The sequence below is a fragment of the Poecilia latipinna genome, unplaced genomic scaffold, assembly GCF_001443285.1.
Source record: "Poecilia latipinna isolate Pla-1442-1.1 unplaced genomic scaffold, P_latipinna-1.0 Scaffold1335, whole genome shotgun sequence".
In the NCBI taxonomy this organism is placed as follows: Eukaryota; Metazoa; Chordata; class Actinopteri; order Cyprinodontiformes; family Poeciliidae; genus Poecilia; species Poecilia latipinna.
The window spans coordinates 80,979-97,024 of NW_015113951.1; the positions used below are offsets into that span (position 1 = coordinate 80,979).

The 16,046-nt window shown below is 41.4% G+C and overlaps 1 protein-coding gene across 2 annotated transcripts; it reads right to left on the reverse strand.

Annotated features, from left to right (window-relative positions):
* Positions 1 to 836: 836 nt before the first annotated feature.
* rmnd5b (required for meiotic nuclear division 5 homolog B) lies at positions 837 to 9,022 on the reverse strand. Of its 2 annotated transcripts, none has more exons than XM_015055789.1 (10): positions 8,916 to 9,022; positions 7,127 to 7,298; positions 6,819 to 6,961; positions 6,603 to 6,740; positions 5,024 to 5,124; positions 4,768 to 4,934; positions 4,403 to 4,568; positions 4,080 to 4,182; positions 3,840 to 3,994; positions 837 to 2,784 (listed from the first exon to the last, which is right to left on the reverse strand). In XM_015055789.1, the coding sequence occupies exons 2-10, from the start codon at positions 7,263 to 7,265 to the stop codon at positions 2,721 to 2,723; spliced, it is 1,176 nt and encodes a 391-aa protein (XP_014911275.1). In that variant the 5' UTR covers positions 7,266 to 7,298; positions 8,916 to 9,022; the 3' UTR covers positions 837 to 2,720. The 2 variants fall into 2 exon arrangements, with proteins under 2 accessions (XP_014911275.1, XP_014911274.1); XM_015055788.1 differs by having other exon boundaries at positions 6,819 to 6,964.
* Between the last annotated feature and the right edge of the window lie 7,024 nt (positions 9,023 to 16,046).

Consider the following 16,046-nt stretch of genomic DNA (forward strand, 5'->3'; position numbering starts at 1 on the left):
ATCACAAGCCAGCTCTCTGTTAATCTTTGAATATACTGTGACTTGTCAAATTACTGGAATTAAAACTGTACAGAATAAACAAATCTTTGTTTTGCATTCATTCTGGTTAAAGAATCAAGGGCCTCCAATTCTATAGAGTATCTTTGGTATTTTAGATTAATTCAAGTTTTAAGACGCCAAATCTTGGATAATTTCTTCTCGCGTAGCATCTTTTGGTAGAAAGAGGTGGAAGGTCAGCTGAAACGGAAATCCCATGCAAATTAAGAGCCTAACGCCACAAAAATCATGCGAGAAACAACGGTTTTAAGGCTTTATTCCTAATCCAAATGTGTTGTGGATAGCACAAGAAATAAAAAATAGCACAAGAGAGCATGGGCGAGTTGGTAATGCAGGTTTGTTTTATGCAGGGTCGTAATCTGAACAGATACAAGCTCCGCTGACTCACGTGGCCCTTAGCCCGGCATTTAAAGCATTATATAAACTGGGGATTATTATAACTGCACAGCTCCAGAGAGGCTGAGTGATTTACTGAAGTGGGATGAGAAAAGACTCTTATCTCGCATGTTTTCCACTCTGTGGGAGTGTTGCTGTGCTGGACTCCGTCGCTGCTGTTTATCCAAAAACTTAAAATGATGGTCAAATCTGTGGGAATATTTCTCATCAGTAAAAACGTAGTTCTGCTCCGGCTGACGGTCCAAAAATTCTCAAATTTCAAGACAGTTTTTTTTTTTTTTTTAGCTAGATGTGAAAATGCAGCACCAGCGCCACCGAGTGGCGATAAAAGACAAATGAATGTTTATGGTATTTCACCGCAGAAGCAGTCCTACAAAACTGACTGGAGTATATTTTTTTATTATTATTATTTTTGAATATCAGATGCAAATATATGAAACATGTTAGCGGATAAATATGTACAGTAAAAGTTGCATAAGACACAAAAGCAGGAAATGCAAAAACATTTAGCAAAAAAAAATTAGAGGATAAGGAGTACACAACACGCTCGCATTCTATCCGGAGGGAGACTGAGAGAAGCGGTGAACGACTGTCAACCAAGTGAGGGAATAAAATAAAATAAAAAAACAGGATATAAAGTCGTTTCTGAAACGGAGATTAACGGTGCACCATCGGTGTGGGGTGGGGTTGGGTTGGGTAGGGGGAAGCGATGCTGGTGCATTAGTTTGCTGAAGAAACTTGCCTCACGGGAACGTGAGGTGACATCACCATACATGTCCGGGGAACCTGCGTCAGCTCTGCACACACTGTGCTGAGCATCCAGCTGCCTTCACGCCTCCTCCAAGTTCAACCTGACGCATGAAACACAGAGTATGTACAAACTCCAGGAACTCCCACAGCCAAACCATTAGCTTCGACTGTGTCAAATGTAATACATGACTCCTTATATAAATGCACTTTTTTTTTTTTTTTTTAAATACTAAATGTAAAGTGTGGTATGAGTTACTAACATGAACCCTGAGGAACTGTGAAGATCTTACTGCCACTTTCCTGACTCAAACAGAGGCATTCTTGAGTATATATATGTATATATTTATATATGAAACAACTGCCACAATGACCAGAAGACTTACCCACCCACCACAAGTAAAACTTCACAAGCCCACAGTCACTGCAAGTCATACTATAAGGCTACCATCACACCAATTTACATCTCCAAATCACATGGCGTGCTAGCTTAGGATACACAGACTGAAGCGATGGCACGAGTGGAGTAGGCTTTTGAGTCACTATCATCTTTAACGTCGCGCAATCGTGCCGATTAAGTGTGTCGCTGTGCAAGGTAACTACTTCATATGAGGTGGTGGTGAAGGAAAATAGGAGCAGAACACATTTCACAGTAGTACACTGTATATTTTTTGTTTGCTTTTTTGTCACTTTTGTTAAATACACACACAGGACAAGACAAATGGCTTCTAGAATGAGGGAAAAAATCTTGCTGGTGCAGTCAGTCACAGAAGGAAACAAAAACAGAACAAGAAAAAAGAAAAAGAAAGCTGTTCCAACCGCTGAGGAATTTGTCGTTTTTACTCATCAATCAGCAGTGGCTTTCAAGCCTTTAGTACAACATGGAGGAGCCACAATCGAGAGTTCAATTAAAGGGAGATCGCCACACTTGTACTCCCCCTTAACCAGGAGGTTGTCAGCGTTCAGTGGAGTTTGCTACTCTGTGGGTTATCTCTTAAGTAATACAAGCTTATCACCGTCCTGAAAGCAGACTCTGCCTACCTATACCATTTACTCCAAACACTAAACAAATTTATAATTATCCCTCTGCTTTCAAATAAAAAGAAAAGAAAAAAAAAACTCGTTCAACCCAAAAGTCAAAAAAGCAAAGAAAAAAAAAATTAAACAACAGAAAGTAATACATATGATAAGCCTATTACTCTGCAGGCATTTGTAAATGAATTTCTATGATCTTTTCGGAGGCTCTTCTTCATGAAGACGACCCGATCGACTCTTCACTCTACTACAAGCTTTCGTTCAACCAACCGTGCAGGACTTGAATGCTATGCAAAGTCGGAGGGTCCGAGTTGGGTTACGGGACTGCCGAGGCCGTCCGGAGGAGCACTGGGGTAAAACACCTTAATGCTTTTACAATAAACAGGCCGAGAGGCCAGGGATAGACGACAGGGGCCAGAGCAAAGGGTCCTGGACATTCAGAGAGCTCCAGGTAACTTCATCCTTGACGAGGAGAGTGTATGGTATCAAAAGTAGATCTGCTTGGCATGTGACGGGTTCTGCTCCATGGGGCAGTAAGGGCATTTCAACCTGCAGGGCGAGAACAGCAGCATGTTTAATTAGCAACGCTCAGTGATCAACTTCATCTTTTCAAGCAAGTCAGAGTGCGCTGCAGAAATGTTTCACATCCCAGTGAACTTTCAGACATTTTGACTCATTACAAACTCTGGATTCATTGCATACTAATGAAATTGTCCACTATACACCAACTCAAAGTAGCGCATAATTGTGAGGTAGAAAGATAAAGTTACAGCAATTCTCAGGTCAACTTAAAAAGTAAACGTGGTCAAGTTGTGGTCTCAGCATGAAAGCAACTGTTTTCATGCTGAGAATAGATGTTTGGTGGAAATATTAATGAACAAACAGCATCATGAAGAACACAGCAAAAAGGTCAGGGTTAAAGGGTTTAAAGCAAGTTTATGTGATAAAATAATTTCTAAAGCTTTGAACATCCAACCAAAGGGTCGTTCAACAAATCATCTGAAAATGGAAACTCTGGACAGAGTCGTCCATCTAAACTGACTGAGTGAGAAAGCAGAGCGTTAAAATAAATCAGCAAAGACTCCATGATGCCCACCTTAGCTGTCGGAGGGGTTAGAAAGGATAAACTCGGAAAAATGTGGACTTTATGGAAGAACGATAAAAGGAAAGCTTGTGTTAAGAGAAGGTCGGAGCAACAAAACCCAACAAGAGTCTGCAAAAGTCTTGAAACGGTGGCAAGAACTCACCTTCCAGCAAGTCAACATTAAACCACTATGGAATGATTTAGGTCAAATCACTTCTATATAGAGAAATTCAGCCAATTTCCAGACCTAAATACAATCTGAATAAGCTTCAGCTATTTGACAAAGGAGTTTGTTAGCATGTAAAGCTGGTAAAGAGAAACACTTGAAGCAAAGAGTTATTCTGCAAAGTTCTGATTAACGACAGCAGAATCTGTTTTTGAATAAAGAACTACTAAACATATTTCTTCTAATTACGTTGTTTTGGTCTATTCCAAGAAATTAAATACATTAAAGGCTGACGCTGCAAAGCGAGAAAACGTGGAACAAGCCAAAGTGGTTCAACGCTTCATTTCGACTCACTTCCCAGCATTGGTGAGTTTGTTGAGTGCATCTCTGGAGATGACATGGCCACAGATGAGCTTCATAGGGGGATTGCTCTCCGAGGTCTGCTGCCGAAGGATGGGGCAGGCGAACACAGAGTGGTACCAGCACTTCTTACCCAGGTCAATTTCAATCTTCATGTGCAGAGAGAAAGAGAAATAACCGATAGCCCACTCAGGATAAAGGCATGGCGATGAATCAAGTTAAAATGCGACTTACAGGGAGCTCGTCTTTGTGCGTCCACACTCCGCTGCATTGTCTCTGTTCGATCACCTGCTTGATGTTCATCAGCACCGGTAAGGCCATGCATCCTGACGCAAAACTAAAACGAAAAATATTGGCAATGTCTCAGGAATGCATTTTTAATCGGACTGTGTAGTTATAAAACACCAGCTGCTTTTACTGTCACTCTAAATGGAGCAAAAACAAAAAAGATTAAGCCAAAAACTCATTGTTGCAGTGCCTTTCTAGGGCTGCTCTTAATTAGTAAAAAGGAGGAAAAAGTGGATCTATGTGTATCATACAACCCATCTCCTACTCACCTAACACTTAGTGGAGACTCTACAGAGAGGCCCAGTAGAGCACAGGCATCTCTGGTAAAGATGTTACAGATCTCAGCCCACTGATTTGTCTCCAACAGGCTGCGATACGGAGAGTTTTCAATGCCGTGACGTAGATAGACCAGGCTGCCCATCAAGATCTGAATATCTGCAAATGAATGGAGGACAGCATTACAAAAACATTAATTCCAAAATGCAACCTTATTCCTACAGAGTATATAAAAAAAAAAAAAAATAGCTACCGAAGTCTAAATTACGTTTTTCAAAGCTACTTTCAGCTGTTTACATAAAAGGTAAATCAACATCTGGCAAAAGCTCATCTTGCATAATCTCATCCAGCTGCTGACCTCTCTGGTGTTGGGATGCGAATGGCTGGAAGTGCCTGGCGTACTGCAGGGCGTCCATCTGGTTGCCGATTCCTCCACTGAGCAAACTTATGAAGTACAAACGGTGCAACTTGAACTCTAAGCTGCTGTTCAGTTCAAGAAGACGCTGGCGATTTGAGACGGCCCACCTACAAGAATTGCACACGAGAGCGAGACCGCCGCGGTTAAGTATGGAACGCAGCAGCGAATCACTTTGGTGTCTGAGTGGTTTCCATACTCTAATGCCGGCCTGAGGTCCTGCATCCTCAGAGCTTCGAGGATCCTGTTTAGTTCCAGGAAAGGCTGCTTCATACTCATGTCAATAACTACACCGGACTCCTGAAAAAACACAAATGTGTACTTCATTTCATCTGTGCTCTATTAATTCAGAGGAACACATCATTTGTATTTTTTTTTTATCCCATCGATTATGTTTTTTTTGTATCTAAAATTGGAGCAATGTAGGCAAAGCTGCAATCAAATACAGCAGAAAATAGTTCCCTAAATACAATTAACTTATTTGTTACAATGAAATGATGCCAAGGTTGCAACACCATTTTACTAGCAGGTGTTTTTGCTGAAGGAGCAACTTTTTGTTTTTCTTTTCAAAGTAAGCAAGAAGCTTCTTGCAAACATTCCTTTGCTAACTTATGACCTATCGCTGATTTTCATTTGATGAAGTTTTTTGATGAATCATGGAGGTAAATGTACATAAAACTCTAAAATGAATTTTATTTTCTTCAGACTTTATATCACACTGTGCTTGTTTGTGATCCTGTCCAATGTTCAGGACAGCCAATTCTTCTGAAATATGATAAATCCAAATGACACGACCTCCAATGATGATAAGCAGTATTTACTTAAATAACAAAACCAGACTCTTACCGTTCATTATGAGCTAATTTTTAGGAAATTGCTACAATTAATTGGTTGTAAAAGTACTTACAAAGCACCTTTGTAACACATGGCTGGTTCAAAACAGCCCAAAGGGTAAAGATTTCATTTTGAAAAACCAAAACTGACAAAGAACGAAACGAAAAAGGTGTGAAATGACCAGGACGGCCTGAACACTTAAGAAAATAAAACACAAACATGAAGAGGCAAAACAAAAATACACCACATTTTGGCAGAAAATATGACCACAGATAAAGGAAAAAAAAAACATTAAAGATATTAAAGAGTTGTTTTATTTAATGAAAAGTAAATTAGCCAAATAATGTAGATGCAATACATTGCAAGATTTTAGCTCGGAAGTATCTTTCTCCAATTAACCACTAGATGTCAGTAATTTTAGCGACACAATGAGTCAGTGCAAACCACAGCACTGGTTAAACAAAACATTAGAATTTTACCTGTGATTTTATATATATATATATATATATATATATATATATATATATATATATATTATAGATCTGGATCCACAGCTACAGTAGCACTATTACCAACATCACTGTCTCTAGATTTGTCACTGCAACATTTCTTGATTCATTTTCACTTGTGACCTGACCTGGAAATGGGGAATCCAAGCTCAAAATAGCACAATGCAACACACCAGTGCCATACCAGGCTCCTTTTTTAATTAAAAAAAATTCTAAGTATTTCTTTTTTCGACAATATCTCAAGCTATTTTTTTTTTTTTAACAAAATAAGAAGATAATTACCAGTGACAATTAGCAGATGGGAATATTATGTTTTCTCCAAATTGTATACATAGAATTTTGTGTAAATTGAGTTGCATTAGACAACTGGCAAAGGAAACATCTCAAAGACCTTCAAGCCACGATACAGACAAAACTTTGCTGATTTTCACTTACCTGACAAAGATCCTCTGCCACACTGAGCATCCCTTGTCGGTACAAGTGCTCCACAATGGACTCACTAAGGTATTTCTGTCTTTCTGGAGTATCCCACACCGTCTCTGCCACCACAGCACTGATCTCTGCATCAAAATTCTACAGAGGCGTAGCGAAAAAGTGAAACAAACGCATGCAAAACTTTTATTCTTACAGGATAACATTTTCTCTTCTTACCCTGTCGATGGCTTTGCCAACTTTTGACACGCTGCCATGAATGTCTTTATGTCGAGATGCCAGCAACTGCACTGTTTCTTTAATATTCTTACAACACTGGGCCATATTCTGGGATAGGACTGATAGGTCTGCATCTTGTACTCCTGCTGGACAGAAAAAGAAATGAGATCAGAATCCAAGTATACACCTTGCACAATGAATAAGGATGAAGCGGATTTGGATTTCCTGTCAAAATTTTAAAATGCCGGAACTAGTACATCTTCCAAAGCTACAGTTTTCACCCCCGTTTGTACCTGTGTTTTCCTCACCAAAAGCAACTAGTTGTGCACGTATCTCACAGACACTGCGTAGAAGTTCATCTAGCCTCTCCTCAGACTGGTGGCCGTACATTACGAAGCGGTGGAGCACTTTCTCCAGCTCCCGCTCCACACATGCGCACTGTTCCATGGTTGAGGCTGGAACACACACGATGGCAAAGACCTGAAATTAAGAGGAGCGGGACCACAAATAATTAATCCAAAGTCTGGAGGACGGTTTTATTTCAGCACAAGACTCAATTCTATCTGATTAATCAATGATTAGATATAAAATGATGGTACTGATTTTCATTTCCCATTTCATTTGTCCTTTCTGCCATTTCTCATTATTATTATTATTATTATTATTATTATTATTATTATCCAAACCCCTTATTTTAAATATCAAGAAGAGCATTTAGATTTTTTGATGTATACAGTTATGAGAATTGAAATATTTTTAAAAATATATATATGTTGTTACATTTTCATTTCAAATTATTTCTAAAATAAAATATCTTAGTAATGATTTTTTTTTTTGTTGTTTGGTGAAAAAAAGACTGTTATCCAATTTGTAGTCAACAGTAATCACAATCTAAACAATGAACAGAAAATTAAAGACTTTTACATTTTCAGTATTTAAACAGATGAATTGGTCTTGTTTACAAAATCTTTCTAACAGAGGAGGTTTTTTTTTTGGAGACCAGAAAAAAAGATCATTTTAAACTTCACCTGGCCTGATTTATTATCAGTAGGTCACAATCACAAACTAAATGTCCAATCTTTTCTCCAATAGTGAGCACACCATCAAGCAACACAGGCATTCTTGAGGATGCAATCTTAGTAGTTTTTAGTATCAGTTAGCTTTTGGAAAATTAAGACACGAGTCATTTGTAAATTAAATTAATTAGAAGTAAACAGACAGGGTGGGGACGGGGGAAGTATTCAGGCATGTCAGCTGTTTCTTTTGGGTGCTACTTTTAGATAGCAACAGAAAACAGGAATGAGAACATATTGCAGCAAATTTGCTGTTTATGCTTTTGAATACTTAAACTCCATGTGTGATGATGAAAATGGTAGTAATTTTTTCATAGACAATGTCCCCCAAATTAAAAGTATAGTTGCATAGTTTCCTTGTAAAGTATCTATGTATAGTTCTGACAACAAACAGGGCCCGAACACTCCCAAAAGGAGTCAGAGTATCCTGCGGCCTTCTGTTTACTAACGAAACATCCCCATAAAAAGGAGAGGAATTAAATCATCCAAAAAAGGAAATAAAACGTTACTTATTTCCTACTTTAGGACTTCTGTTATGGTTAGTGATATAGCACATAAATATTAAAATGTGTTAGTTAAATCTGCTATACCCGTTGTTAGATGTATACTTGCTGTAGCTCACGGCTTAAAAGCAGAGTGCAGAAAATGTCCACCTATGTTTCATGGCTAACCAGCTACAAGAACTCCAACGGATTATTACATTTTAAAGACAAACGTAGCTCATTTCATGTGAACTTTGAAATATTTATAATAGCTTGTCTGTGTCGTCCCAAAAGTTGGGAACCTTGTATTTTCATTTTGTGAGATAACTTGGAAAAATGACGAGCCGCAGAGCTAACGTAAACAAACGAGAGGAGAGCAGCTAGTGTTCGGTGTTAGCCTGCTGCCGACTGACAAGGCCCAAACAACCTGGGAACACAATGACAACACGCTGGTGTTCATCGTTTGGCATCGATGCAGCACCCAAAACATCTACAACAGGTCAAATAAACAGAGAGGCAAAGTTTGAGCTGAAAACACTCACCTATCCTGCTAATTAGTTAGCAAACATTAGCCTTAGCCACTTGTCTGTTATCTTCATCCGCAGTCGTAATGCGGAACTTCCTGCGTCGCATTCGGCGTTAGCTGCAGATTCCAAAATAAAAGTCTTATTTTTCATCAAAAGCTGTTCCAGGTCTTCATCCTCACTGGCAGCTGAGTTTGCTTTGAAACTACTAATTGCCTTCAGATTTCATAACTGGGGTTGTTATCAGGCTTCAAGTAAAGATTTCTTTTGCTTTACCTGCATGTTTTCTTTATTAAGTTGAGCAGAGGGTGTGAAAAAGGTATCAGCCAATACATTAAAATTAATTGAATTTCTTTATGTGTAAATTAATAAAATAGTCTTATACAAGTTTCTTATACAAACAAGACTGATTCTTGTGAAAGCTCAGGTATTTGTCACATTAGTCCTGTTTTTGTTACCTTAACTGTTAATTTTGTATTAAAATAAAAACAAAATAGTAATGAAGTATTGTAAAAAAGGTTGTACATGAATTTTGTAATGTCTGGAAAGACCCTCCAAATTTTTGATATCATTTACTAATACTAAAAACTCACAACTGTAATAATGGGCAGTTGTAAAATAAAAACCAATGCAGTAAACCAGTTATAGATAAGGGGTTTGGTTAGCTTCAACCTAACCCCTTGTCTATATTTTATGACAAAATAAATGTCTTCACATTTGGAAAATGAATCCCAGCAAAAGTAAAAACCTAAACATCCAAAGTGTTTGAAGCAAGATTCATGTCTACACAGACAGCTCAAATCAGGCGTGCCATTTGAAGGTCATCATAGAAAGTAAAAATAGCACTTTGTTCTACCAGTGAGATGTGATAAAACTGGAACCTTTTGTTCAGAGATTTTTCCACTAGCTGCCGATGAATGACTTAATGACTGAGAATAATTGGTAATGACATGAGGTATTACAATAGGAATAGGGGGCTTATCTAACTTTGCCCCCATCATACATGTCTAGACTCCCTCAGTACAGCATGATTAGGCCTTGCCATTGTACTACTTTTGGATAAGTATAGTAAAATGACATCATCACCTGCTTCGAGTGGGATTGCTTTATGAGATTAGGATTTTAAAATTTATTGAGCAATTTGTTTTTTGAAAAACGCCATTTGCAGACATTGCAGGGCAAAACGTGGCTTAAAATATGTTACTTCACCTTACCATACAAGTGCTGCCAGCTCAGCACTGAGTGTTTCATGTGAGACCATGTTGGATAGCCTGTGTCAACCTTTGACCTCCCTCAATAGCCATTCCTCTGCAGAGCCTCATTTACACCTACACGCAAAGTTAGATTTACTGCACCCTCTGCGTTAAATACCCCCATTAAAAGTTGTGTCAAAGTGAACAATGAATATGCCATTCTTCGAGGACAGTATTTACTCTTTCTTTCCCCACCAGCACACCCACTCAAAGAACTAAAGCTATGTCTTTCTGGCCCTAATAATGTAGGTCTATATATAGAGAAGCAATGTGACTGAGCTGGCTGTAAGTGTCAGATTCCAGGCGCACTTGTTGGTCCCGGCCTGATCAGCATCTGCTGCTAACTATAAACCCACCCACCCCATGAGGTACGCCACCCCAGCTTACACTGGAAAGCCAATGCCCATGCAAACCTCACTCTGGAGAAGAAGAAAAAAAAATTATATGAGCTACTTGCTGTAAGCTCTTTCCCTGCTGCCAGACCAGAGGGGCGGGGCAGAAATGGCGATATGAGTATTAAGGAGGTTCCTCCTCTTTTCTTTTTCTATTCAAGTCTAATGGATGGCAGTGCTCTCCATATTCTGAGGTTAGCCAGTCACTCTGGCTCTGTCAGTCAGAGATGTTGAGCTGTTTGGTCCTGGAGATGAACAAGATCTTTTTTACCTTGGAGTCTACTGCAGACTTGAGAGAGCTTTTTTTTTTTTTTTGAATGAGGGGTGGATTTTTCACTACTGAAGAGCTCAGAACCATCAGAAAAAGCAGGTACAGTACAAGTCAGTCAGAGTTTCTCTTCTTGCATATAATGAAGCACGAACGTGTGTTTCTGTGGTTATTACAACATGTGAGATTAAGTAAGGGATCCACATTTGCAAAGATAATGTGAAATGACATAAAACTATTATTTTATATGAATAATTTGATTTTGTAAATGTCATAAAACCAGAAAATCTTTTTTTTTCTTTTTTTAATCAGATACAACTGAGTGTCATTGCTTTTTAGGAAATGGTAACTTAGTTCATTTTTGTTTTTCTGACATTTTAAAATCCAAAGGATACTTAAATAGTGCAAATCAATATTTGTTATTACTAACTTAATCATTTTTATCTAATCTACTTGCAGTAAAAATGAATATGCCCTCCAGGTGATCTTTTTGGGGTTTTTTGTTGTGTATTTTATGCAGGAACCCAGCCAAAAGCTCACAGGAGGAGCGGGTAGGACTGGCCACAGTGAATCTTTGGAGCACATGGTGTAGCGATGGACAGTTGGACTCTCCAGGGGGACAGCTACTCCTTCATGCGCAGCGCGCCCCGCACATTTTCCCTGTGCCATCGTGAGGGTACCCCTAACCACGTTGAAATCTTCGACATTATCAACATTCCCACTCAGCGGAGTGTCATCTCTGAGACCACCTGCCTGTGTGACATTTTTGGAGACGACGGTGAGTCGGCGTCCCTCTCGAGTAGCCCTGCTGCAGGGCCCTCTGTACCTCCCCAGACAGAGTTGGAAGGAAGAGCTGCCACCACACCGCAGGTGGATGATTTGAACGACTCTTCTGGCAGCTATCACACTGCGCCTGGATCGAGCGAGGGAGAGGAGGGGTTTGATGACTTAAGAGAAGGGTGTTACAGCCCTGCTTGGCAAAAAGAGTGTTCAGATGGGAGGGAATTAGATGAAAAAGGATTACATTTAAAACATCCAGAAGTTGCCGAGGATAGCATTGCAAGTTTTGAACAAAAAACCGCAACCCCGGAGCTTCTGCACAATACAAGTACCCCATCATCTCTCACCCCATCGTATCAAGGCCTCAACAGCGGTGAGACAACACCTTCACCCGGATATAACAGCCCCAGTTCCTTCAATCCAGAAGGGAGGCTGTCATCACTGTCTTCCTCCTCCGCTGAGAAAAGACTTTCACCTCTATCGCCTGACATTCAAGAATCGTACAGAGACACTGAATCAAGTACAATAAACCCTTCATCCAAAGACAGACAGTGTAATCCTTCAAATCAATCTTTAAGTCCATCACTTCCACACAATTTAGCTGAGCCAGAAGCCAGCCAGTTAAATCAAAACAGCAGGTCATCACCTGAGACTCCCACCGACCTTTCTCAGGATTATACAGACATTAAATCTAGAATCAATTTTTCATCGTCTATACTCCATGGTGTCGATTCAGAATCTCCCTCAGAAGCGCGGGTAGCCTCCCCTGAGCTCAGAAATAGCTATCCTTCCCCCACCACTCAAACATTACCTCCTGTCTCTGAGTCAAGAGGGAGGGTCTCTGTACCTGATCTCTTTAGCAGAGAATCCACGCCTGATATAAAAGATTCTGCCAATGCCACTGAACTTATTTCAGATCTTTCTATTGCTGGAAGAGAGATCACGACTACTCCACAGAGCCAGGACACAGGATTATCAACTGGACCAGGCAGCTCTGTTTCCACACCAGGCCCTAGGTTTACGCCCCCTTCTCCTGTCATTTCAGTAGCCACGTCTCCCGGGCTTGTGGAGGATAGAGTTCCAGCTGGAATAAGGAACGTAACAGCCTCCCCTCACTTGCCTGCCCCTGCCTTTCTAACCAACACTGGGTCAAGAGGTCCATCACCTGCTCTTTCGCCTACAGTACAAAACCATTTGACACTGTCTGAAATCAGGAGGAAAGTGTCTTCACCTGTGGTCAGTAATAGTTTTTCTCCATTACCTGAAGTGCAGCAGAGCAGTTCGCCTGAGCTCAGAAACGAGCATAGCTCTCAAGTAAACCCATCACCCGAACTTCATCAGAGAGTCTCACCGCTAGAGGAAAGGTACAATTCTCCATCCCCTGAAGTAAGGATTTTCTCCTCCTCTCCAGAGCTCAGAAGGAAACAACAACACTCTCAAGTAGCTCCATCACCTGGACTGCACCAGAGCAGCTCACCTTTAGAGGAAAAATATACTTCTCAGACGCCTGAGATAGGTGCTGTTACACCCCCTCCACATCTAATCAGGAAAGAGTGGCCCTGTCAAGTCAAAGAGGTTTCAGAGTCTTCTCTCACGGAGCAACAAGCTGTCTCTGTGTCACCAAGAAGCTTCTCTTTCTCCCCTCAAATCACAGGGGTGTCCTATTCTGTTGTTCAGACTGAGGGCAGGACAAGTTCTCCATTTCCAGAACTTTCTCATACCTCCTCCCCAGACCCAATTCATTTTCTTGTGTCCTCCGAGTCTGGTAAAGACAGTGTTGACACCGGAGTAGCACAGTCCGCTGGTAGTCAGAGAAACTCTCCACGTTTATCAGACATCCAAAGTTCAGTCTCACCGTCTCAGCTCAAAAACCAAACGCCTTCTCCTCAGCCAAACTATCTCACACCTTCACCTGAACCAAGATCCATAACCTGCTCACCCGACGACTGCCAAAGCCATTCATCTCAGCACCAGCATTCATCACCTGTAACTCCATTTACAGAGAGAATATTCCAGGAATCACTAACAGCACAGTCTACAGAATTCAACCCCCCGTATACAACACCTGTTCCTCTCACATCTGGGCTTCAGACAGAGACCATTACTGCCGGTATCACTGTAATACCGTCACCTACACATCTGGCAAAGAAAGCTGTGTCACCTTCATTTAACTTAGAGAAGAGACTGGAAACTGGTGCTACTGAAATAAAGAGAAACTCTTCAGTGGTGGAAGTTTGCACTCCGATATCTGTCTCGTCAGATAAAAATTCGTACAATTCACAGCTACAACTCGTCACAGAAAGAAGAGAGACAAAAAAGAAAGGACACTGTCAAGAAATATCAAGTGTAGCCATCTCCACTCAGGAAAAACATAACGCCCAAGCCCCGCTTTCTCAGGAAGAAGTCAAGTCTCCTTCCCACGATATTACAAGTCACAGAGTTCATAGAGCTGCATCCAAGGAGTTTGTGCAAAGACAGGAAAAGCTCCATCCTCTGGTCGCCTCTAACTCCCTGAATTTTGATAGTAATATTTATCCACCAGGTTCGACTTGCACACCTCAGAACTCAAGAAGACAGCTGCTACCCAAAATTATACAAGACGACAAGGAGAGGCTGGCAGGGGACATGTCCCGTCATATAAACAGACGTCGCACTCCTTCTCCACCTCTTACCAGGTTTACACCTGTTCACATTATAGCCCCTCAGAAACCACACAGAAAGTGGCAAAACAGAAGCAATAGCCCCTCTGAAGTTGTAGCATCCTCACTGTGTGGTAATTTAAAGGAAGCAGCGACAAGTAGGGAAAACCCCAATGTTGACCCTGTTGACAATAATAGCCAGGCCCATTGGGTCAGAATTGGAAAGCAACTGGAGATGGACAGAGAAATGCCATTGGAGCAGGAGAGGGATGTAGGTATGGAGAGGCAAATGAGTAGGGAGATAGACAGAGAGAGAAAGAGGGAGGAGCAAGCTCCTGAAAGAGAAGAGGGGTGGCAGGGGGTTGCCAGTTACAGAGGGGAACAGGTTGAGCTGTCATTCAATGCCAGGAATAGAAAAGGACCTGTGAGTCGCAGTGCAGCTCCCACAACCAGAGAGACGCGCCAGGGACTGCCAACAGCACATTCTTATTCAGAGAGTCTCCCTGCGACAAGACAGCTACAGCAACAACAGGGTCTGCTTAAACTTGCGCCTCAGCCAGACCCCAGCGGATGCAGCGCCAGCAGAAGACTTAAACCTCCCACATCTCAGGACAGGCGAAGTGTGCCTCGACGCGTGTCCACGAGCAGGCCGTGTCAGAGCTCCAGCTCCAGTATGGGGAGTGAACTTGATGAAGCAGACCATGAGGTGAAGTGGTTTACAGATGTGGCTTTCCGCAGCCTGTCAAGTCCCGAACTAGATTACCTTGAAATGTACAACTCCAGCCACTGTTCATCTACAAACATTTCTCAACCATCTACCCATGACAGTCCAGCTGGGGTCAATGCTGCCTGCCTGTCCTATGCTGACTTCAGAGGTTCTGCACCAAAGCTTGACCTTGATGAACTCTCCTCTCATCAGCAATATCCTCACACTTTAGATTGCCTAGATCCAGCCAGAAGATGCGAGTTAGGAAGCTTTGAATGCATAGACGTAGCTGTGGAAAGAGAGGACTGCAGGAAAGTAAGAAGAGGAGTGCCAAAAAGACAGATCCAACTGAAGAGAAGGAATAACACAGAAGGGAAGCAGGATGAGAGCAGTGAAAATAGCAGTCCTGGGCTACCAGTGATGGTGGAAAGCCCCTCTCAAGAGACTCATCCTAGAGGTATCTTTGTGAGGCAACACAGTACGCCAGCAGCAATGCAAGAAACTCCCCCAAGCGAGAGCAGCTCTGAGCTCTCACAGCAAAATGAAAGACAGTCCAAACTCCAGAAATCTGCTTCTATGGATGAAACGTACTCTAAAACCAAGATTGCGTCATGCCTCATCAAAAACGTGTTGTCAAAGAAGATGCAAGGTGTTGACAGACAGCCTGATGAGCAAGCAAGTGAAGAAGCGAGCCCACCAACAGAGAGTGCCGTAGCACCATGGGAAGAATCACCGAAACTTGACTCTTGTAATCTGAGTTCCAGTCTTCAGTCAGATCACAGCCTTTCATCTGAGAGACTTTCATTGAGGGGAGAAACAGGCATGAAGGATCAAGCCACCCTCCCTAAGGACTATGGATTAAAATCTAGTTATAGACCAAGTTCATCCAGCAGTGGCAGAAGTGTCACCTTCTCCCAGACCGACAGCGAAGAAGCTGATTCCCAAACTCGAAGTACTAAATCATCAGCTTCAGAGATAAAATCCAACTGCGGTATACCGTTTGAAGGTAAAAGAAGTGGTTTACAGTCCTGGCAAACACATGAAACTGTGGTAGGCGCACCAGTGAAAGCACCTGCTTGGGACACAGCTGCTCCCTCAGAACGTCCTTCTG

Coding starts and splice junctions, on each gene's coding strand:
- rmnd5b (XM_015055788.1), bottom strand. CDS start 7,265: ATGGAACAGTGCGCATGTGTGGAGCGGGAGCTGGAGAAAGTGCTCCAC. Junction 4,569..4,767: donor CGCATCCCAACACCAGAGAG/GTCAGCAGCTGG, acceptor ATTCATTTGCAG/ATATTCAGATCTTGATGGGC. Junction 3,995..4,079: donor CGCACAAAGACGAGCTCCCT/GTAAGTCGCATT, acceptor CTGCACATGAAG/ATTGAAATTGACCTGGGTAA.